This window comes from Tachyglossus aculeatus, chromosome 26 (assembly GCF_015852505.1).
Source record: "Tachyglossus aculeatus isolate mTacAcu1 chromosome 26, mTacAcu1.pri, whole genome shotgun sequence".
Lineage (NCBI taxonomy): Eukaryota > Metazoa > Chordata > Mammalia > Monotremata > Tachyglossidae > Tachyglossus > Tachyglossus aculeatus.
In genome coordinates this window covers 3,506,233-3,529,846 of record NC_052091.1, presented here as the reverse complement: position 1 = coordinate 3,529,846, position 23,614 = coordinate 3,506,233, and the positions used below count along the sequence as shown (strand labels likewise).

At 51.3% G+C, this 23,614-nt stretch overlaps 1 protein-coding gene across 2 annotated transcripts in view; it reads right to left on the bottom strand.

Annotated features, from left to right (window-relative positions):
• Window positions 1-23,614, bottom strand: part of RYR1 (ryanodine receptor 1) — a 107,612-nt gene that overhangs the window by 46,159 nt on the left and 37,839 nt on the right. For both annotated transcript variants that reach the window (XM_038767613.1, XM_038767614.1), the window contains exons 31-48: window positions 23,398-23,563; window positions 19,829-19,915; window positions 19,516-19,742; window positions 16,494-17,361; window positions 12,362-12,562; window positions 11,723-11,834; window positions 8,800-8,946; window positions 7,086-7,359; window positions 5,623-5,737; window positions 5,246-5,378; window positions 4,735-4,829; window positions 4,406-4,541; window positions 3,987-4,173; window positions 2,612-2,723; window positions 2,375-2,495; window positions 1,984-2,153; window positions 1,603-1,823; window positions 1,139-1,229 (exon numbers count right to left, since the gene is read on the bottom strand). In XM_038767613.1, the coding sequence (XP_038623541.1) occupies window positions 1,139-1,229; window positions 1,603-1,823; window positions 1,984-2,153; window positions 2,375-2,495; window positions 2,612-2,723; window positions 3,987-4,173; window positions 4,406-4,541; window positions 4,735-4,829; window positions 5,246-5,378; window positions 5,623-5,737; window positions 7,086-7,359; window positions 8,800-8,946; window positions 11,723-11,834; window positions 12,362-12,562; window positions 16,494-17,361; window positions 19,516-19,742; window positions 19,829-19,915; window positions 23,398-23,563 (3,463 nt within the window). The remainder of the gene's footprint in view (window positions 1-1,138; window positions 1,230-1,602; window positions 1,824-1,983; window positions 2,154-2,374; window positions 2,496-2,611; window positions 2,724-3,986; window positions 4,174-4,405; window positions 4,542-4,734; window positions 4,830-5,245; window positions 5,379-5,622; window positions 5,738-7,085; window positions 7,360-8,799; window positions 8,947-11,722; window positions 11,835-12,361; window positions 12,563-16,493; window positions 17,362-19,515; window positions 19,743-19,828; window positions 19,916-23,397; window positions 23,564-23,614) is intronic.

The window sequence follows — 23,614 nt, the reverse complement described above, 5'->3', positions numbered from 1 at the left end:
TATACACACCTATATATAAATATATGTATATTTATACATATAGATAGATAGATATGCCTGTTAGGCGTTTATTATGTGCCAGGAACTATACAAAGCACTAAGATAACCACGTTGGACACAGTCCTGTCCCTTATGGGGCTCACAGTCTTAATTCCCATTTTACAGATGAGGTAACTACAGCACAGAGAAGTGACTTGCCCAAGGTCACCCAGCAGACAATAATAACAATAATAATAATGACATTTATTAAGCGCTTACTATGTGCAAAGCACTGTTCTAAGCGCTGGGGAGGTTACAAGGTGATCAGGTTGTCCCACGGGGGGGCTCCTAGTCTTCATCCCCAGTTTACAGATGAGGTGACTGAGGCCCAGAGAAATGAAGTGACTTGCCCGAAGTCACCCAGCTGACAAGTGGCAGAGCCGCGGTTTGAACCCATGACCTCTGACTCCAAAGCCCGGGCTCTTTCCAATGAGCCACACTGCTTCTCTAAGTGATGGAGACACTTGTCTCTAAGACAAGTGATGGAGGCGGGATTAGAACTCAGGTCCTTCTGACTCCCAAGGCGTGTGCTCTAGCCACTAGGCCATGCTGTTTTATTACAGGCAAGTCACAGGCAAAGCTCAGCTTGTCTCTAGACTGTAAGTTCCTTGTGGGCAGGGAACGTGTCTACAAACTCTGGTGTGCGGTACTCTCCCAAGTGCTTAGAACAGTGCTCTGCACACAGTGAGTGCTCAATAAATATAATCGGTCAATCGAATGATTGGAGGCATAGTAATTAATTAATTAATAATGGCATTTATTAAGCGCTTACTATGTGCAAAGCACTGTTCTAAGCGCTGGGGAGGTTACAAGGTGATCAGGTTGTCCCACGGGGGGACTCGCTGTCTTCATCCCCATTTTACAGATGAAGTGACTGAAGCCCAGAGAAGCTAAGTGACTTGCCCAAAGTCACACAGCTGACAATTGGCGGAGTCGGAGTTTGAACCCGTGACCTCTGACTCCAAAGCCCGGGCTCTTTCCACTGAGCCACGCTACGTCTCTAAGGCATATGGGAACTAGCAGGAAGTTTAGGGGGCAAACTGAAAACTAGGGAGGACAGGCCCTCTATTCCCCCCTCCCTGCCCGTCCCGGGGCTCACCTTAAGGGGCATCTTGGCAAACTCGTTGAGGATGGGCACGTCGAACACGAGGCGTCGCAGCAGGTGCTGGAGCATGGACGGCCGGATGTACCTGTGCCCGGGAGAATGGTTTGGCCTTGGCAATCAATCAATCGTATTTATTGAGCGCTTACTGTGTGCAGAGCACTGTACTAAGCGCTTGGGAAGTACAAGTTGGCAACATAGAGAGACGGTCCTTACCCAACAGTGGGCTCACAGTCACGGGGGCAACCTGCCCCTTTTCAGCCCCCTTCCTCCAGAATCCAGGGCAACCCAGCTCCCAACCTTGGCTGTCCACCTGCCCTTCTATGCTCTGTCATCCGGCCTGTGTCCCCCATGTGTCCCCCCCTTGGCCCCCCAGCCCCAGGGCACCCTCAGTTGACCCCCTTGCCCAGCCAGGCCTGGGTGCACCCTCGGTCGGTCCCCTCCTCCAGCCGGGCACCGACCTGCAGAGGGCCATGAGGCAGTCCTCGATGACATCGCGCTGCGCCTTGGTGAGCGAGCGGCCTCGGGACAGGCGATAGACGGTGTGCAGCATGGAGTCCACCATGATGGCACGGTGTTCGGTGCCGGCGAACAGCGGGGCGCACTTGGTGATCAGGGGCAGCACCGCCAGGCTCAGGTAGCGGTTCAAAGACAGGGCCATCTCTGTTGTGCTGAACGCCGCCTAGACGGGGCAGTCGGGACCCTCAGAGCCCGGACGCCCACCCCTCAGGCCCCACCACTCCCTTTTCCTGCTCCTCACCGTCCTACCACCCTTCTCCCTGCCCTGGTCCTGCCCTGTCCCGTCCCCACCGGTCCCCTCCCTCTCCATCCCGGCCCCTCACCGTGTCCAGCGAGGCCGCGGCCCGCATGTCGGGCAGGAAGCCGACTTCTAACACGTGCAGTAGGAAGTCCTGGCTGTCGATGCCGTACACCCGGTCGAGGAAGAGGACCATGGGCGCCTTGTGGTCGGGCACGAAGCTGGCCGACATGCGGGGCTCCACCGTGTTCCCGTCTGCAGGGGGGTCGGCCTGTCACCCTCCGGGGAACCCCAGCCATGGAGGGGGGGGGCGAAGGGGGACCAACCCAGTCCTCCCCCTGCCCTGCCCAGGCCTCAGCCACGCCCCAGGCCTCAGTCGCGGCCCAGGCCTCAGCCGCGGCCCAGGCCCCGGCCGGCCGGGCGTGTGTTTTTTGGGGGTGGGGGGTCCCGCAGGGCCCCGGCTGGCCCACACTCACCCTTGCCGAAGGCGGGGATCTGCAGCGGGAGGCTGATGACGCCCACCAGGTCCTCCAAAGGCACCAGGGAGCGCAGGATGGCCCGGATCCGCAGCGCCTCGCCCTTTCCGGCCTGGATTAGCTGCGGGGCGCGGGGTCACAGAGCGGGGTTGGGGGTGGGCGGAAAACCGGGGGACAGGCCGCCCAGGGAGGGGGAGCACCCCGTTTCCCCCCTCCCTCCCATCCCCGGGGCCTCACATGCATCTCGGGGGCGCAGCGGCCCAGCAGGTCAATGAGGGCCGCGTAGAAGGACATGATGGCGTTCCCCAGGTGGACGCGGTTCTCCTCCGGTGCCTCCTCCCCGCCAAAGCTGTGGGCACAGGATGGGGGACCCTCAGTGGGCAAAGGAGAACGGATGGGGATGCCACTGCAGGCAGAGGAGAAGAGGACAGGGGACACGCTCTGGGCAGAGGAGAACTGTGGGCACAGGATGGGGGAGCCGCTGTTGGCACAGAATGGGGGAGCCGCTGTGGGCATAGGAGAATGGGGAGCTTGGCAACTGGGCTGGGGGGGAGGGTCTCTAGGGCCCAAGCTGTGTCCGACCTTAACGAAAAGCAATCGGGGCTAATAGATCGGGAGCATAATAATAATGATAATAATTATTATTTGTTAAACGCTTACTACGTGCAAAGCACTGTTCTAAGTGCTGGGGAGGTTACAAGGTGATCAGGTTGTCCCACGGGGGGCTCACATTCTCAATCCCCATTTTACAGATGAGATAACAGGCCCAGAGAAGTTAATAATAATAATAATGATGATGATGATGACATTTATTAAGTGCTTACTATGTGCAAAGCACTGTTCTAAGCGCTGGGGAGGTTACAAGGTGATCAGGTTGTCCCACGGGGGGCTCACAGTCTTAATCCCCATTTTACAGATGAGGTAACCGAGGTCCAGAGAAGTTAAGTTACTTGCCAAGTGGCGGAGCCAGGATTTGAACCCATGAACGCTGACTCCAAAGCCTGTGCTCTTTCCACTAAGCCACGCTGCTTCTCGACAATAGTATTTTGGGGGCTCTTGCTATGTGCCAGGCACTGTGCTGAGCGCTGGGATGGATGCAAGCGGATCGGGGTGGGCGCAGTCCCTGCCCCATGCGGGGCTCCCATTCTCAATCCCCAGAATTTAGCACAGGGCTTGGCATAGAAAAAGCACTTCACATCCCACCAATTGGCTCCCCAAAAAAGAGATATCGCATCACCGTCACGATTTATTCGGCTCCTTGATTTGCTGTTGGACAGGGCAGAATGGTTCCTCCCTATTTCAGGTGTGGCTGGGCTGGAGGATTCAATCTTGTGTTCTCGTAGAGATACCCATCTTTCTGACCTCAGGGTCAGAAGATTTAAGCAGGGCTCTTGCCTGTCAGATGATCCAGTCCTCCCCTCCAGACCGTGAACTCACTGTGAGCAGGGAGTGTGTCTGATAACTCTCCCAAGTGCTTAGTCCAGTGCTGGGCACACAGTAAGCGCTCAACAAATAGGACTGAATGAATGAATGGGTTTGGAGATGTCGCCATCCACCCCAAGGGTCGGTTGTGGGGGGGCCGGGTCTGCGGGCAGGGGTGTTGGGGGCTTACTGCTCTCGCCGCCGGTCCTTGCGCTGAGTGGGTCCATCGCGGGCAGGGTCCTCGGAGATGCGGATGGCCTCCTCCACGGCGGCCAGTAACCCCGAGCCCCCCTCGCCCCGCAGTGCAGGCCCGAAGCATTCGGGTTTGCGGATCAGCAGCCGCACCACCACGTTGGCATTCTCCTCCACGCTTTCCCCTGAGGGTCGCGGGGAGGGGGCCTCGGGGTTAGGACCACCCCCGCGGCCCTCTCTGTTTTTTCTGCCAGGCCCAGGATCCTCAATCTCTCTATGTAGGCCACAACCAGAGCATCCCCTTTCCCCTGCAGCCCACCCCTCTCCTCTCCATCCTCTCCTCCCTGGCCGGGCCTCTCCCACCCCCTAGTCAGCCCCTTCCCTCCTCCCCTGCCGCCCCCCACAGCCGCCCCCCACCATTGACGAAGACGGCGAAGCGCAAGAAGTCGAGGTAGCGCTCCCCGCCGCAGGGGTTCCAGCCGATGTCGGGGTAGCCCTTGGCCAGCAGCATGGGGCAACTCTGCAGGCCGCAGCCGGCCAGATATGACACCACCTGCAGGGAGGGGGAAGAGGAGGGCTGAGCCTCGAGAATCCCCCCCCGCAAAGTCGGGAATACCGACTCAGACCCCTCTTGGTTTAGTGTGGGTGGGAGACGGGGGGGCATGAAGGGAGGGAAGACTGAGGAGGGGGCCTCTGCAGAGAGAGGGTGTCATCTCTCCTCTCCCACCCCCGTCCCACCCTCACACCTTCTCCAAGTCCTGCTCTTGGAGGGCCAGGGCCAGCTCGTTGTTGTCGATGACGGAGGCGGCGGCGACGTCCAGGGGTGTGGAGCCCCGCATGCCTGTGGATGGATGGATCATCATCATCATCAATCGTATTTATTGAGCGCTTACTGTGTGCAGAGCACTGGACTAAGCGCTTGGGAAGTACAAATTGGCAACATATAGAGACGGTCCCTACCCAACAGGGGGCTCACAGTCTAAAAGGGGGAGACAGAGAACAAAACCAAACATACTAACAAAATAAAATAAATAGAATAGATATGTACAAGTAAAATAAATAAATAAATAAACAAACAAACAAATAAATAAATAAATAAATAAAGTAATAAATATGTACAAACGTATATACATATATAACATATATACATATATATGTATGGATGACGGATGGCGGTCAAGGCCCGGGGGGCTGGGGGCTGGGGGGCTGGGAGCTACGGGGCCGGGGGTTCCGTGGGGGGACCGGGCCGGAGCTGACCCAAGCCGATGCTGCTGTTCTCCAGCAGGTAGCTGAGGTGGTCAAACATGGAGCGCTGATTCTGGCGGCTGATACGGCAGAAGTAGCAGAGGAAACGGCAGCAGCTGGTTACCATCTTGGGGGAGCGGATCTCCTGGGGTGGAGAGGGGTGAGGGATTTATTTCGATGAATGTCCATCTCCCGACCCCAGACTGGAAGCTCGTCGTGAGCAGGGAATGCATCTGTTTATTGTCGTACTCTCCCAAGCGCTTAGTCCGATGGCCCGCACACGGTAAGCACTCAATAAATGGATCGAATGAACGACAGTGCATTCCTCCTGTCCGTGGCAGCGAGAGGCTGCTCCCTGGGACGCCCCGCCCTAGCCCGGCCGGACCCACCTTGGACTCTCCACCGCTGAGGACGTTGACCATGACCTCCATGACAGTCTCGTGCATGCCCAGGGCCCGCATCAAGTTGGGGTGTTGGTAGAACACTTTGTTGTTCATGATGTTCCTGAGGGGGAGGGAGGAAAGGAAGGGGGAGATGTCAGGGGTCAGAGGTCAGCAGCTGTAGGACACCCTCTCAACTTGAGAAGATCGCTGCTGAAGCCCCAGCTGAGACTTTTGTCGGTTGGAGCCGTATTTATTGTCACCCTTGTCTTTCATATTTTTATATTTAAATACACCATATATACAGAAATGCGTAGTAATTGTGTTGTTGTTAAGCGCTCACCGCGTACCACGGTGAGCCACAGGGCCACAGTCCCTGTCCCACACAGGGCTCCCAGTCTCAATCCCCATTTTACAGGTGAGGTAACTGAGGTCCAGAGAAGTGAAGTGACTTGCCCAGTGTCTCACACGGCAGACAAGTGGTGGAGTGGGGCTTAGAACCCGGATCAATATTTATATATTGGTGCTTAGACTTACTCTGTATCAGGCTCTGTTCTAAGTGCTAGGGTAGGTATGAGTAAGTCTTTCACTAGGCCACAGTGCGTCCGTCTATTTTTGTTCGTCCTTTCCTTTTGTCCTTTGTCGCCAACCCCCTCCCCATTCTATTTCTTCTCTAACTACATCACCCGGGCGCTTGAGACCATATCCGGCTCAGCATTTAGGTACTTACCTCATCCCTTCTCCCCACATCACTCATGTCCAAATCTTTATCCTCAGTTCCTTCCCTTCTCTATAAACCTATTTTAGTGCCCGGCTCTCCCCTGCTAGGTGGTAGGCTCCTTGAGGGCCAGGATTGTGTCTGTTAACTCTATTGCGCTTTCCCAAGCACTCATCAAGGCACTCCACACAAAGTAAACGTTCAATAAATACTACTGGCTGAATGGTAAGCGTGTGCACCCCTTGTGGGACAGAGACAGCGTGGCTCGGTGGAAGGAGCACGGACTTTGGAGTCAGAGGTCATGGGTTCAAATCCTAGCTCTGCCACTTGTCAGCTGTGTGACTTCGGGCAAGTCATTTAACTTCTCTGGGCCTCAGTTACCTCATCTGTAAAATGGGGATAGATTGTGAGCCCCACATGGGACAACCTGATCACCTTGTATCCTCCCCAGCGCTTAGAACAGTGCTTTGCACATAGTAAGCGCTTAACAAATACCAAAATCATTATTATTATATACAGGTGCTGTGGGGAAGGGAAGGAGGTAAGGCAGGGGGAAGGAGGAACCAGTGGTCGAGGAACCAGAAGTCAAGGACGGGAGACCTAGCAACCAGGAGTCAGGGTATGAAGAGGAAGAGCGTGGGGTGTCAGAAACAGCGCACCCGCATCTGTGGGAGGCGGCGGTCGAGCGGTCGAGACCTCCCTCTTCCCCCCAAGACCCAGAGCTCCCTGGTTGAGGGCCGGGGCGGCTGCGTACCCGATGCTCTGGATCATGAGGTTCTCCTCCTGGGGTCCCATCTGCACGATGAGCAGGGAGCGGATCTGGCCCAGGCTCTCCAGGAGGCTCATGGTGTCACCCACAGAGCTGGCGGAGATGGTATAGGCCCGGGGAAGGGCGCGCAGCACCTCCCCGACGCCATCGTACTGGCGATGCAGGAGGCTGAACATGGCCCGCACCAGCTCCGGGTTCTGGATGAAGGCCTCCTGAGCCCACAGCACCATGGTGTGCGAAATCAGCTCCTGCAGGGAGGCTGGGGACCAGACACGGGACAGCGCCGTCAGTATCGGGGTGCCGGGGGAGCGGGGACGACACAGCCCGGGGACCGGCCCGGTTCATTCATTCGATCGTATTTGTCGAGCGCTTACTGTGTGCAGAGCACTGGACTAACCACTTGGGAAGTCCAAGTTGGCAACACAGGGAGACGGTCCCTACCCAACAGTGGGCTCACAGTCTAGAAGGGGGAGACAGACAACAAAACAAAACATATAAACCAAATAAAATAAATAGAATAAATATGTACGAGTAGGGTAATAAATCTGTTCATTCCTTCATTCAATCGTATTTATTGAGCGCTTACTGTGTGCAGAGCACTGGACTAACCGCTTGGGAAGTCCAAGTTGGCAACATAGGGAGACGGTCCCTACCCAACAGCGGGCTCACAGTCTAGAAGGGGGAGACAGACAACAAAACAAAACATATAAACCAAATAAAATAAATAGAATAAATATGTACGAGTAGAGTAATAAATCTGTTCATTCCTTCATTCAATCGTATTTATTGAGCGCTTACTGTGTGCAGAGCACTGGACTAAGCGCTTGGGAAGTCCAAGTTGGCAACATAGAGAGACGGTCCCTACCCAACAGCGGGCTCACAGTCTAGAAGGGGGACACAGAGAAAAAAACATATTAACAAAATAAAATAAGTAGAATAAATACGTACAAGTAAAATAAATAGAGTAATAAATATGTACAAACATATATAGATATATACAAGTGCTGTGGGGAAGGGAAGGAGGTAAGGCAGGGAGAATGGAGCGGGAGGAGGGGGGGAGGAAGGAGGGGGCTCAGTCTGGGAAGGCCTCCTGGAGGAGGTGAGCTCTCAGTAGGGCCTTGAAGGGAGGAAGAGAGCTGGCTTGGTGGATGGGCAGAGGGAGGGCATTCCAGGCCCGGGGGATGACGTGGGCCGGGGGTCGATGGCGGGACAGGCGAGAACGAGGCCCGGTGAGGAGATTAGCGGCGGAGGAGCGGAGAGTGCGGGGTGGGCTGGAGAAGGACAGAAGGGAGGTGAGGGAGGAGGGGGCCAGGGGATGGACAGCCTTGAAGCCCAGGGTGAGGAGTTTCTGCCTGATGCGCAGATTGATTGGGAGACACTGAAGATTTTTGAGGAGGGGAGTAACATGCCCAGGGCGTTTCTGGACAAAGACAATCCAGGCAGCAGCATGAAGTATGGATTGAAGTGGGGAGAGACATGAGGATGAGAGATCAGAGAGAGGGCTGATACAGTAGTCCAGACGGGATAGGATGAGAGCTTGAACGAGCAGGGAAGCAGTTTGTAACCTCCCCTGCGCTTAGAACAGTGCTTTGCACATAGTAAGTGCTTAATAAATGCCATCATTATTATTATTATTATTGTTGTTGTCCTTGGGGGTCCGCTTCACCATCACCTTTCCCTGTCCACCCGCCCCGCTCACCAGGCTTGGCTTCCTCCTGGGCCGGCTCCTCTCCTTGCTCCGGTTCCTTCTTCTTCACCAGTTTCACCTTCTCCAGGAGGCTGAGCAGCCGACCGCCCAGGGTGCTCTCCTCCTCCTGCTCCTCCTCCTCCCCCTGCAGCGGCACACCTGAGATCCGGAGCCAAGGCACCGAGAGGAAGGGGACGGGGATGGAAGAAGCAGGAGCAGAGCGTCAAGGGCCGGGAAGAGGGCTGGGAGACGGGATGAGGCCTTGTCTCCTCCTTCTAGACCGTAAGCCCGTTGTTGGGTAGGGACCATCTCTGTATGTTACTGACTTGTACTTCCCAAGCGCTTAGTGCAGTGCTCTGCACACAGTAAGCGCTCAATAAATACGATTGAATGGATGAATGAATGGAGATGGGGGAGGGGACTGGAGACAGGGGGCAGAATAATAATAATAACTGTGGTATTTGTTAAATCAATCAATCAATCAATCATATTTATTGAGCGCTTACTGTGTGCAGAACACTGTACTAAGTGCTTGGGAAGTACAAGCTGGCAACATATAAAGACAGACCCTCCCCAAAAGTGGGCTCACAGTCTAGAAGGGGGAGACATAGAACAAAACTAAACATACTAACAAAGTAAAATAAATAGAATAGATAGCTTACTTTCTAAGCGCTGGGGTGGATACAAGCAAATGATGATGATGATGATGATAGCATTTATTAAGCGCTTACCATGTGCAAAGCACTGTTCTAAGCACTGGGGAGGTTACAAGGTGACAAGGTTGTCCCACAGGGGGCTCACAGTCTTAATCCCCATACTTGTACATATTTATTCTACTTATTTTATTTTGTTAATATGTTTTGTTTTGTTCTCTGTCTCCCCGTTCTAGACTGTGAGCCCACTGTTGGATAGGGACTGTGTCTAGACGTTGCCAACTTGTACTTCCCAAGCGCTTAGTACAGTGTTCTGCACACAGTAAATGCTCAATAAATACGACTGAATGAACTCCCCCTTCTAGACTGTGAGCCCACTGTTGGATAGGGACCGTCTCTAGATGTTGCCAACTTGTACTTCCCAAGTGCTTAGTACAGTGCTCTGCACACAGTAAACGTTCCATAAATGCGATTGAATGAATGAATGAATGAAGTGAGTTGCTCAAAGTCACACAGCTGACAGTTGGCGGAGCCGGGATTTGAACCCATGACCTCTAACTCCAAAGCCCATGCTCTTTCCACTGAGCCACGCTGCTTCTCTATCAGGTTGGACACCTGGGGCTCACAGTCTGAATCCTCATTTTACGGATTAGATAAGTGAGGCTCAAGAAAGTGACGTGACTTGCCCATGGTCACACAGCAAGCAGGTGGTGGAGGATTAGAACCCATGACCTTCTGACTCTCAGGCCTGAGCTCTGTCCACCAGGCAGTGCTGCGAAGGGGGCAGGGACTGAGGCGGGCGGGACAGGTGGTGGGGTCGCAGGGTCGGGCGGCAGAAGGGGATGAGACCCGGCCCAGATGGGAGGGGGTAGAGCTTGGGGAGGGGTCTGGGGCGAATGGGCTGTCAGGGGGTGATGATGATGATGATGATGATGATGATGATGATGATGATGATGGCATAGTTAAGCGCTTACTATGTGGAAAGCACTGTACTAAGCGCTGGGGAGGATCCAAGGTGATCAGGTTGTCCCACGTGGGGCTCACAGTCTTCATCCCCATTATACAGATGAGGGGACTGAGGCACAGACTTGCCCAAGATCACATAGCTGACAATTGGTGAAGCCGGGATTTGAACCCATGACCTCTGACTCCCAAGCCCGGGCTCTTTCCATTGAGCCACGCTGGGGAGGTTGGGCTGTCAGGAGATGGGCCCTGGGGCGGATGGGCTGTCAGGGGCTGTCAGAGAAGCAGCGTGGCTCAGTGGAAAGAGTCCGGGCTTTGGAGTCAGGGGTCGTGGGTTCAAATCCCGGCTCCACCAATTGTCAGCCGTGTGACTTTGGGCAAGTCACTTAATAATAATAATAGTGATAGCATTTATTAAGCGCTTACTATGTGCAAAGCACTGTTCTAAGCGCTGGGAAGGTTAACAAGGTGATCAGGTTGTCCCACGGTGGGCTCACAGTCTTCATCCCCATTTTACAGATGAAGTAACTGAGGCCCAGAGAAGTTAAGTGACTTGCCCAAAGTCACACAGCTTATAAGTGGTAGAGCCGGGATTTGAACCGATGAACTCTGACTCCAAAGCCCGGGCTCTTTCCACTGAGCCACGCTGCTTCTCTTAACTTCTCTGGGCCTCTGTGACCTCATCTGTAAAATGGGGGTGAAGACTGTGAGCCCCCCGTGGGACAACCGGATTACCTTGTCATAATAATAATAATGATGGCATTTGTTAAGCTCTTAAAATGTGCAGAGCGCTGTTCTAAGCGCTGGGGGGGTACAAGGTGATCAAATTGTCCCACATGGGGCTCACAGTCTTAATCCCCTTTTTGCAGATGCGGTAACTGAGGCTCAGAGAAGTTAAGTGACTTGCCCAAGGTCACACAGCAGACATAATAATAATAATAGCATTTATTAAGTGCTTACTATGTGCAAAGCACTATTCTAAGCGCTGAAGACATGTGGCGGAGCCGGGATTCGAACCCATGCCCTCCAACTCCAAAGCCCGGGCTCTTTTCACTGAGCCACACTGCTTCCCAGTGCTTCCCCAGTGCTTTGCACATAGTAAGCGCTTAATAACTGCCGTTATTATTATTTATTATTATCTTCTAAACTGTGAGCCCACTGTTGGGTAGGGACCGTCTCTATATGTTGCCAACTTGTACTTCGCAAGCGCTTAGTACAGTGCTTTGCACACAGTAAGCGCTCAATAAATACGATTGAATGAATTATTATGAGGGGGGCCTGGGGCGGATGGGCTGTCAGGGGGTGGGCCCAAGGCTCACCGCAGTGTGTTATGAGATCATCGTGAAACTGCAGCATGTCCTGGCGCAGGTGGTCGGGCAGCGGACAGTCCTCCTCGTCCACTCCCCCCTTGAAGTGCAGCAGCATGTTGATCTGAGGGGAGGGGGCGATAATCAATCATTAAATAAATAAATTTATTTTATTTGTCTATTATGTTAATATGTTTTGTTAATAATAATAATAATGTTGGTATTTGTTAAGCGCTTACTATGTGCAAAGCACTGTTCTAAGCGCTGGGGGGAACACAAGGAGATGAGGTTGTCCCGTGTGGGGCTCACAGTCTTAATCCCCATTTTACAGATGAGGGAACTGAGGCACAGGGAAGTGAAGTGACTTGCCCAAGGTCACACAGCAGACATGTGGGGGAGGTGGGATACGAACCCATGACCTCTGCCTGCCAAGGCCGCGCTCTTTCCCCTGAGCCACGCTGTCTCCCCCTTCTAGACCGTGAGCCCACCGTTGGGTAGGGACCGTCCCTCTACGTTGCCAACTTGGACTTCCCAAGCGCTTCGTCCAGTGCTCTGCACACAGTAAGCGCTCAGTAAATACGATTGAACGAGCGAATGAGAGGTCAGGGCCCCGGCCGGAGCCTCCGGCCCACCCGCCGGAGCCGCCTCCACCTGCTCCTGGGGCGGCGAGCGGAATTCGCGGGTGCGGCGGGCCGTCTCGGCGGCCGACATGGTGAAGGCCTTCATGAGCTGGCCGTAGCGGTCGCGCTGGTTGGCCTGCAGCCGCTCCACGTAGCGCTCCGAGAAGGCGATCAGGGCCTCCACGCGATGCTGCAGCTCCTGGTCGCAGAAATACTCCAGAAGGTGGCACATCTGCGGGACGGGGCACGGGAGGTCACCAGGCCAGCAATCAATCAATCAATCGTATTTATTGAGCGCTTACTATGTGCAGAGCACTGTACTAAGCGCTTGGGAAGTACAAATTGGCAACACATAGAGACAGTCCCTACCCAACAGTGGGCTCACAGTCTAAAAGAAGCAAGCAAGGCCGCGGGCACCTCACTCTCTTCCTCCCTTCAAAGCCCTACTGAGCGCTCACCTCCACCAGGAGGCCTTCCCACACTGAGCCCCCTCCTTCCTCTCCCCCCCATCCCCCCCGCCTTACCTCCTTCCCCTCCCCACACCACCTGTATATATGTCTATATGTTTGTACAGATTTATTACTCTGTTTATTTTATTGGTACATGTTTATTCTATGTATTTTATTTGGTTAATACGTTTTGTTTCGTTGTCTGTCTCCCCCTTCTAGACTGTGAGCCCGCTGTCGGGTAGGGACCAGCTCTCTATGTTGCCAACTTGGACTTCCCAAGTGCTTAGTCCAGGGCTCTGCACACAGTAAGCGCTCAATAAATACGATTGATTGAATGAATGAATGAATACAATTGAATGAATGAATGGATATTTATTCTATTTATTTTATTTTGTTAATATGTTTTGTTTTGTTGTCTGTCTCCCCCTTCTAGACTGTGAGCCTGCTGCCTCTATATGTTTCCAACTTGGACTTCCCAAGCGCTTAGTCCAGGGCTCTGCACACAGTAAGCGCTAAATAAATACAATTGAATAAATGAATGAATGAATACAATTGAATGAATGAATGAATATTTATTCTATTTATTTTATTTTGTTATTATGTTTTGTTTTGTTGTCTGTCTCCCCCTTCTAGACTGTGAGTCCACTGTCGGGTAGGGACCGGCTCTCTATGTTGCCAACTTGGACTTCCCAAGCGCTTAGTCCAGGGCTCTGCACACAGTAAGCCCTCAATAAATATGATTGAATGAATGAATGAATACAATTGAATGAATGAATGAATATTTATTCTATTTATTTTATTTTGTTAATATGTTTTGTTTTGTTGTCTGTCTCCCCCTAATAGACTGTGAGCCTGCTATCTCTGTATGTTTTTTATATGTCTTTTATACATTTTTTATATGTCTTTTAGACTGTGAGCCCACTGTTGGGTAGGGACTGTCTCTATATGTTACCAACTTGTACTTCCCAAGCGCTTAGTACAGTGCTCTGCACACAGTAAGCGCTCAATAAATACGATTGATGATGATGATGATGATATGTTGCCAACTTGGACTTCCCAAGCGCTTAGTCCAGTGCTCTGCACACAATAAGCGCTCAATAAATACAATTGAATGAATGACTAAATACGGTTGGATGAATGAATGAATATTTATTCTATTTATTTTATTTTGTTAATATGTTTTGTTTTGTTGTCTGTCTCCCCCTTCTAGACTGTAAGCCCGCTGTCGGGTAGGGACTGTCTCTCTATGTTGCCAACTTGGACTTCCCAAGCGCTTAGTCCAGTGCTCTGCACACAGTAAGCGCTCAATAAATACGATTGAATGAATGAATGAATATTTATTCTATTTATTTTATTTTGTTAATATGTTTGGTTTTGTTCTCTGTCTCCCCCTTCTAGACTGTGAGCCCACTGTTGGGTAGGGACCGTCTCTATATGTTGCCAACTTGTACTTCCCAAGCACTTAGTACAGTGCTCTGCACACAGTAGGTGCTCAATAAATACGATTGAATGAATGAATGAATGAATGCCCGCCCCCGGCCGCTCAGACCAAAGCAATATGTGTTGCCAACTTGTACTTCCCAAGCGCTTAGTCCAGTGCTCTGCACACAGTAAGTGCTCAATAAATACGATTGAGTGAATGAATGAAGAAGGATTCATTCATTCAGTCGTAGTCATGGAGCGCTGACTGTGTGCAGAGCACTGGACTAAGCACTTGGGAAGTCCAAGCCCGCAACAGAGAGAGACGGTCCCTACCCAACAACAGGCTCACAGTCTAGAAGGGGGAGACAGACAACAAAACAAAACATAGAGACAGGGATAATAATAACAATAATAATAATGATTTTAGTATTTGTTAAGTGCTTACTCTGTGCAAAACACTATTCTAAGCGCTGAGGAGGTTACAAGGAGATCAGGTTGTCCCACGGGGGGGCTCACAGTCTTCATCCCCATTTTACAGATGAAGGAATTGAGGCTCAGAGAAGTTAAGTGACTTGCCCAAAGTCACACAGCTGACAACTGGTGGAGCAGGGATTCGAACCCATGACTCCAAAGCCCATGCTCTTTCCACTGAGCCATGCTGCTTCTCTATATTAATAATAATAATAATAACAATTTTGGTATTTGTTAAGCGCTTCCTATGTGCCAAGCGCTGTTCTAAGCGCTGAACTTAGAACACTTAGGGATCCGGATCAGACTAGGGGAAGGACTGCCCCGTGGGCCGGGGGCATCCCCAGCCTTTGGAAATCTCTCTCTTTTGAATGATACTTGGTAACTGCTCACTATGAGTCTGGAACTGTACTACCTTGTATCTCCCATGGCGCCCAGAACAGTGCTTGGCACATAGTAAGCGCTTAACAATACCAACATCATCATCATCTGGCACTGTACTAAGCGTCGGGGTAGATTGCAAGATGAACAGGTTGGACGCAGTCCATGTCCCACGTGGGGCTCACGGTCTCGATCCCCCTTTTCCAGATATTTATTTATTTATTTTACTTGTACATATCTGTTCTATTTATTTTATTTTGTTAGTATGTTTGGTTTTGTTCTCTGTCTCCCCCTTTTAGACTGTGAGCCCACTGTTGGGTAGGGACCGTCTCTATATGTTGCCAACTTGTACTTCCCAAGCGCTTAGTACAGTGGTCTGCACACAGTAAGCGCTCAATAAATGCGATTGATGATGATGATGAGGTAACGGAGGCGCGGAGAAGTGAAGTGACTTGCCCATGGTCACACGGCAGACAAAGGGTGGAGCTGTGATTAGAACCCAGATCCTCTAACTCCCAGGGCCACGTTGGATCCATTAGGTCAGACTGTTTCTCATCTTCCTGTCTAGCCTCCAGCCCGTTGTTGGGTAGGGCCCGTCTCTATGGGTTGCCAACTTGTACTTCTCAAGCGCTTAGTCCAGTGCTCTGCACATAGTAAGCCCTCAATAAATACGATTGAATGAATGATTGAATGAATGAAGGCTCACCTCCTCCAGGAGTCCTTCCCAGACTAAGCCCCTCTTTTCCACTGCTGCCCCTCCCCATCGCCCCGACTCACTCCCTTTCCTCTTCCCGCTCCCACAGCACTTGTATACATATATGTACATATTTATAACTCTATTTATATCCATGAAGAGCCCGGGCTTTGGAGTCAGAGGTCAGGGGTTCAAATCCCGGCTCCGCCAGTTGTCAGCTGTGTGACTTTGGGCAAGTCCCTTCACTTCTCTGGGCCTCAGTTCCCTCATCTGGAAAATGGGGATTAAGACTGTGAGCCCCCCGTGGGACAACCTGATCACCTTATAACCTCCCCCGCGCTTAGAACAACTTGTAGTTCCCAAGCGCTTAGTACAGTGCTCTGCACACAGTAAGCGCTCAATAAATGCGATTGAACTGAATGAATGAACAGTGCTTTGCACATAGTAAGCACTTAATAAATGCCATTATTATTATTATTATTATATCTACAATTCTATACATTTATATCGATGTTATTGATGTCTGTTTACTTGTTCTGATGCCCATCTCCCCCCCTTCTAAACTGTGAGCCCGCTGTTGGGTAGGGACCGTCTCTCTATGTTGCCAATTTGTACTTCCCAAGCGCTTAGTCCAGTGCTCTGCACACGGTAAGTGCTCAATAAATACAATCGGTTGAGTGAATGAGTGAATGAATGAATGGCTGGAGGTGGGGGATAGGGGTACCCAAATGACCTTTGACCCCTCTGACCTGCAGCTTGACGGATTCGGGCAGTTTCATCTGCAGCAGGCCCTCCTCCAGGTCCTCCTCCTTCCCTTCCCCTCCTTCCTCCTCCTCCTCCTTCTCGGCGTCCTCTTTCTCCTCTTCCTCTTCCTTCTCCTCGTCCTCCTCTTCCTCCTCCACCTCCTCCTCTTCTTCTTCTTCTTCCTCCTCCTCCTTCTCCTCCTCTTCCTCCCGGGGCTCGGCGAAGACATCGGGCTCGATCATCCTCAAGATGTGCTTGACGTCGTCGTCGTCGAACACGCCCATGACCAACAAGGCCGAAACCAACTTGAGCACCGGCACGAACTGGAACTCGACGGACCCGCCCACGGGGTCCCGGGCGTGCTGCCCGCCCTCCCGCACGGCCTCGGTCAGCATGTGCAGGGCCTTGGCCTTGAGTACGTCGAGGGGCACGGCGGGGCTCAGCCGGGCCGGGGTCTCGCCCCCCGGGGCCGCCACGAAGCAGGGCGGCGCAAAGTGCAGGGGTGGGCGCAGGGAGGTGGACACTCCCACGCCGGGCAGCCCGTGTCGCCCGCGCCCGGTTGGCGGATACAGGGTGATGCTCTTGGTGGCGTCCGTCATGGGCACGATGAACTCGCCCTGCATGGAGCGGCGGGCGCGGCGGGCGCTCTCCAGGTGGATGGAGATGAGCAGGTCGTAGTAGCCGGCGCGCAGCGAGCCGGGCAGGTGGTGGTCTTCGATGGTGTGCAGTAGCTGCGCCTGGTCCACGTGGCTGCACAGCGCGTGTGCCACCCGGTTGTTGCCCAGCGCGCACACGGCGCAGTACAGACGCAGAGAGTGCGAGTGGAAGCGCTGCAGGTCCAGGCGCTCGGCCAGCTCCAGGATGTCGATGCACCTGGGTGGGAGGGCAGCAGTGAGGGCGGGGGGCCCAGACCACCCGGGCATGGATATATGTATATATCACCTGTACATATATATGAATATATGTACATATATACATATTTTACTTGTACATATTTATTCTATTTATCTTTTGTTAATATGTTTTGTTTTGTTGTCTGTCTCCCCCTTCTAGACTGTGAGCCCGCTGTTGGGTAGGGACCGTCCCTAGATGTTGCCAACTTGTACATCCCAGGCGCTTAGTACAGTGCTCTGCACACAGTAAGCGCTCAACAGATATGATTGAATGAATGAATGAATGGATGGAAGGGAGGCAGAGACGGGAGAGGCAGGTGGACAGAGACGGAATGAAAGGGAGGCCGAGACAGCGTGAAAGGCAGGGAGACAGAGAGAGACAGAGATAGAGTGAAAGGGAGGCATTCATTCATTCATTCAATCGTATTTATTGAGCGCTTACTGTGTGCAGAGGCAGAGATGGAAGAGGCAGGCAGACTGGTGGAATGAAAGGGAGACAGAGACGGAAGAGGCAGGGAGACAGAGAGAGACATTGGGGGAATGAAAGGGAGGCAGAGACTAAAGAGGAAGGCAGAGACAGAATGAAAGGCAGGGAGACAGAGAGACAGAATGAAAGGGAGGCAGAGACGGAAGGGGCTGGCAGAGATAGAATGAAAAAGGGGTGGAGACAGACTGAGATGTCTTGAAAGGGAGGCAGAAATGGGAGAGGCAGGACAGTAGAGATAGAAAGGAACGGAGGCAGAGACAGAAGAGTCAGGGAGAAAGAGACAGAGACAGACACGATGAAAGGGAGGCAGAGATGGAAGAGGCAGGCTTACGAGACAGAATTAAAGGGAAGCAGAGACAGCATGAAAGGTAGGGAGACAGAGGGAGACAGAGATAGAATGAAAGGGAGGCAGAGATGGCAGAGGCAGGCATACAGAGACAGAATTAAAGAGAGGCAGAGACAGCATGAAAGGCAGGGAGACAGAGAGAGACAGAGATAGAATGAAAGGGAGGCAGAGACAGCATGAGAGGCAGGGAGAGAGAGAGACAGAGATAGAATGAAAGGGAGGCAAAGACGAAAGAGGCAGACAGAGGTAGAATGAGAGAGAGGCAGAGACAAAAGAGGCAGATGGACACAGAATGATAGGGAGGCCGAGACAGCGTGAAAGGCAGGGAGATGATGGTAGAATGAAAGGGAGGCAGAGAGGAAGAGGCTGGCAGAGAGAGAATGAAAAGGGGGTAGATACGGAGACTGAGACATCTTGAAAGGGAGGCAGAAATGGAAGAGGCTGGGTGGTAGAGACAGAAAGAAACGGAGGCAGAGACGGAAGAGGCAGGGAGACAGAGACAGACAGAATGAAAGGGAGGCAGAGATGGAAGAGGTAGGGAACTAGAGGTAGAGATAGAATACAGGGGAGGCAGAGATGGAACAGGCAGGGAGACAGAGACAGAATAAAAGAGAGGCAGAAACAGGTTTTGAAAGACACAGCAGCCCAAGGAGAGACAGACGCGGGCAGTCAGTGACAAAGAGGCTCGGAGACATAGCAGAGGTGGACACAGAACTAGAGACAGAGATGGGCTGGGGGACGTTTGGGACGGAATGTAGGGACCCCGGGAGTGGGGGGATTAGTAGAGAGATTCTGGGGTGTCAATGGGGAGGTCGCCAGAGTGATCGTGGGTGGAAAAGGTGTCTGCTTATTGTTATATTGCACTCTCCCAAGTGCATCGTCCAGTGCTCTGCATGCTCAATAAATACGACTGAATTATTATCATTATTAATAATAATAATAATAATGGCATTTAATAAGCACTTACTATGTGCGAAGCACCGGTCTAAGCACTGGGGAGGTTAGAAGGTGATCGGGTTATCCCACAGGGGCTCACAGTCTTAATCCCCATTTTTACAGATGAGGTAACTGAGGCCCAGAGAAGTGAATTGACCTGCCCAAAGTCACACAGCTGACAATTGGCGGAGCCGGGATTTGAACCCATGAATGAATGAATGAATGAATGAAAGAGGACAGGACCCCAAGGGGTCAGGAGGTCAAGAAGAGAGCTGAGGTGTGGGGGGGAGTCCTGACAGAGCGCTGTGCGTTTGGGATGGAGTGGGGTCAGGGGTCAGGGGTCAGGGGTCAGGGTTGGGACGGACCGGTTCTCCTCGGGGATGTGCAGAGCCATCATGGTGAGCGGTTCCGTGCACTCGACGGCCCAGCCGAGCCGCTCGCTCTGGCGCTGCGTGTTGACGCTCAGGAACTGGTTGGGCATGCGGCTCCAAGTCACCGGCCGCAGCATCTGTACCACCAAGCGCGGCGGGCACTGGGGCACCGGGTTCTTCCGCTCACTCAGGAACATAGCGGCCGACAGCGGCATGATGTTCTGGGGGCCGGGCGGCGGACAGCGTGAGGGTCGGCCCAGACCCCACACCCCAGACCCCAGACCCCAAACCCCAGACCCCCGCCCACCTTCAGTTTCCCCAGCTCGAACTGGACCATATTCTGGTTGGTTGGCAGCACGAAGACGGCGGGAAACAGCTTGGTGTTGGGCTCCACCTGCAGGGAGAGGCCCAGCGGGAGGGAGGGGAGGAAGGAGAAAGGGAGGAAGGGAGGGGAGGAGGGAGAGAGGAGGGGAAAGAGGAGGGAGGAAGGGAGAGAGGGAGACGGGGATGGAGGAAGGGAGAGAAAAGGAGGAAGAGGGAGAGGGATGGGGGAGGAGGGGAGAGGGAGGAAGGGAGGGAGACGGGGATGGAGGAAGGGAGAGAGGGAAGGAGAGAGACAAGGATGGAGCAAGGAAGGGAGAGAGGGACAGAAGGAATAAGAAAGGGAAGGTGTGAGAAAGGGAGATGGAGGGAGGGGGAGGTCTTCTGAGCCCCCAGGACTGAGGAAGGGAGTAGCCCTTAGCCCAGGGCAGGGGCGAGGGCACAGATGAAGGGGCCAGACGTCCAGGGTTAGGATCCGACTCCTCACCCACGTCCTTCCTCTGGCTTGGAACGCCCTCCCTCCTCACATCTGACCCTCACCCTCCCGCCTTCAAAACCCTATTGAAGGCCCATCTCCTCCAAGAGGCCTTCCCCGACTAAGCCCTCCTTTCCTCTTCTCCCACTCCCTTCTACATCACCCTCACATCTGAATGAGCATCACCCCGCAGCACTTCATAATAATTTTGGTATTTGTTAAGTGCTTACTATGTGCAAAGCACTGTTCTAAGCACTGGGGAGGATACAAGGTGATCAGGTTGTCCCATGTGGGGCTCACAATCTTCATCCCCATTTTACAGATGAGGTAACTGAGGCACGGAGAAGTTAAGTGACTTGCCCAAAGTCACACAGCTGACGAGTGGTAGAGCTGGGATTTGAATTTATGTCCATATCGGTAATTTATCTGTTTCTATTAATGTTTGTCTCCCTTTCTATCGAGACTGTGAGCCCCACGTGGAACAGGAACTGTGTCCAGTCCAATTTGCTTATATCCACCCCAGTGTTTAGTTTAGGGGAAGCAGCATGGCTCAGTGGAAAGAGCCCAGGCTTTGGAGTCAGAGGTCATGGGTTCAAATCCTGCCTCCACCACTAGTCAGCTGTGTGACTTTCACTTCTCTGAGCCTCGGTTACCTCATCTGTAAAATGGGGATTAAGACTGTGAGCCCCTGTGGGACAACCTGATTACCGTGTGTCCTCCCCAGCGCTTAGAACAGTGCTTTGCACATAGTAAGCGCTTAATAAATACCATCATTATTATTATTATTACAATGCCTGGCACATAGTAAGTGCTTAATAAATACCACAATTAGTATTATTATTCTTTCTAGACGGTAAGCTCATCGTGGGCAGGGAGCGTATCGTCTACCAACTCTGTTGTACTCTCCCAAGCACTTAGTGCAGTGCTGCTCTGCATACAGTAAGTGCTCAATAAACAAGATTGACTGATTGATAAGTGCTTAATAAATACCACCATTATTATTATTATTGCAATGCCTGGCACATAGTAAGTGCTTAATAAATACCACAATTAGTATTATTATTCTTTCTAGACGGTAAGCTCATCGTGGGCAGGGAGCGTATCATCTACCAACTCTGTTGTACTCTCCCAAGCACTTAGTGCAGTGCTGCTCTGCATACAGTAAGTGCTCAATAAACAAGATTGACTGATTGATAAGTGCTTAATAAATACCACCATTATTATTATTATTGAAATGCCTGGCACATAGTAAGTGCTTAATAAATACCATAATTAGTATTATTATTATTTCTAGACGGTAAGCTCATCGTGGGCAGGGAGCGTATCATCTACCAACTCTCTTGTACTCTCCCAAGCACTTAGTGCAGTGCTGCTCTGCATACAGTAAGTGCTCAATAAATAAGATTGACTGATTGATAACTGCTTAATAAATACCATCATTATTATTATTATTACAATGCCTGGCACATAGTAAGTGCTTAATAAATACCACAATTAGTATTATTATTATTTCTAGACGGTGAGCTCATCGTGGGCAGGGAGCGTATCGTCTACCAACTCTGTTGTACTCTCCCAAGCACTTAGTGCAGTGCTGCTCTGCATACAGTAAGTGCTCAATAAACAAGATTGACTGATTGATAAGTGCTTAATAAATACCACCATTATTATTATTATTGCAATGCCTGGCACATAGTAAGTGCTTAATAAATACCATAATTAGTATTATTATTATTTCTAGACGGTAAGCTCATCGTGGGCAGGGAGCGTATCGTCTACCAACTCTGTTGTACTCTCCCAAGCACTTAGTGCAGTGCTCTGCATACAGTAAGCGCTCAATAAATAAGATTGACTGATTGATAAGTGCTTAATAAATACCAGCATTATTATTATTATTGCAATGCCTGGCACATAGTAAGTGCTTAATAAAAACCACAATTAGTATTATTATTCTTTCTAGACGGTGAGCTCATCGTGGGCAGGGAGCGTATCGTCTACCAACTCTGTTGTACTCTCCCAAGCACTTAGTGCAGTGCTCTGCATACAGTAAGCGCTCAATAAATAAGATTGACTGATTGATAAGTGCTTAATAAATACCAGCATTATTATTATTATTGCAATGCCTGGCACATAGTAAGTGCTTAATAAAAACCACAATTAGTATTATTATTATTTCTAGACGGTAAGCTCATCGTGGGCAGGGAGCGTATCATCTACCAACTTTGTTGTACTCTCCCAAGCACTTAGTGCAGTGCTGCTCTGCATACAGTAAGTGTTCAATAAACAAGATTGACTGATTGATAAGTGCTTAATAAATACCATCGTTATTATTATTATTACAATGCCTGGCACATAGTAAGTGCTTAATAAATACCACAATTAGTATTATTATTCTTTCTAGACGGTGAGCTCATCGTGGGCAGGGAGCGTATCGTCTACCAACTTTGTTGTACTCTCCCAAGCACTTAGTGCAGTGCTCTGCATACAGTAAGTGCTCAATAAATAAGATTGACTGATTGATAAGTGCTTAATAAATACCATCATTATTATTATTATTGCAATGCCTGGCACATAGTAAGTGCTTAATAAAAACCACAATTAGTATTATTATTATTTCTAGACGGTAAGCTCATCGTGGGCAGGGAGCGTATCATCTACCAACTTTGTTGTACTCTCCCAAGCACTTAGTGCAGTGCTGCTCTGCATACAGTAAGTGTTCAATAAACAAGATTGACTGATTGATAAGTGCTTAATAAATACCATCATCATTATTATTATTACAATGCCTGGCACATAGTAAGTGCTTAATAAAAGCCACAATTAGTATTATTATTATTTCTAGACGGTAAGCTCATCATGGGCAGGGAGCGTATCGTCTACCAACTCTGTTGTACTCTCCCAAGCACTTAGTGCAGTGCTGCTCTGCATACAGTAAGCGCTCAATAAATAAGATTGACTGATTGATTAGGGTTTAGGGGCTGCAGTAATAATAATAATAATAATGGCATTTATTAAGCGCTTACTAGGTGCAAAGCACTGTTCTAAGTAGGGACCGGGATGGCGGAGCTAGGAACGGAGCTGACCTGGAAGAAAGTGTTGCTCTCTTTGCCGTTGCCCGTGAAGGTCATGAGGCCGGTGGCCAGGTCCACCAGGCAGCCGATTACCAGGTCCGTGTGGCTGACCCGGCTCTGCTGACCGCTGCTCACGAAGTCGCCTCCCCACACCATGTAGCAGTTACTGCGTTTCAGGCTGCGGGCCGAGGAGGGGCTGAGTCTCCCCGTTGCCCCCCGACCCGATACC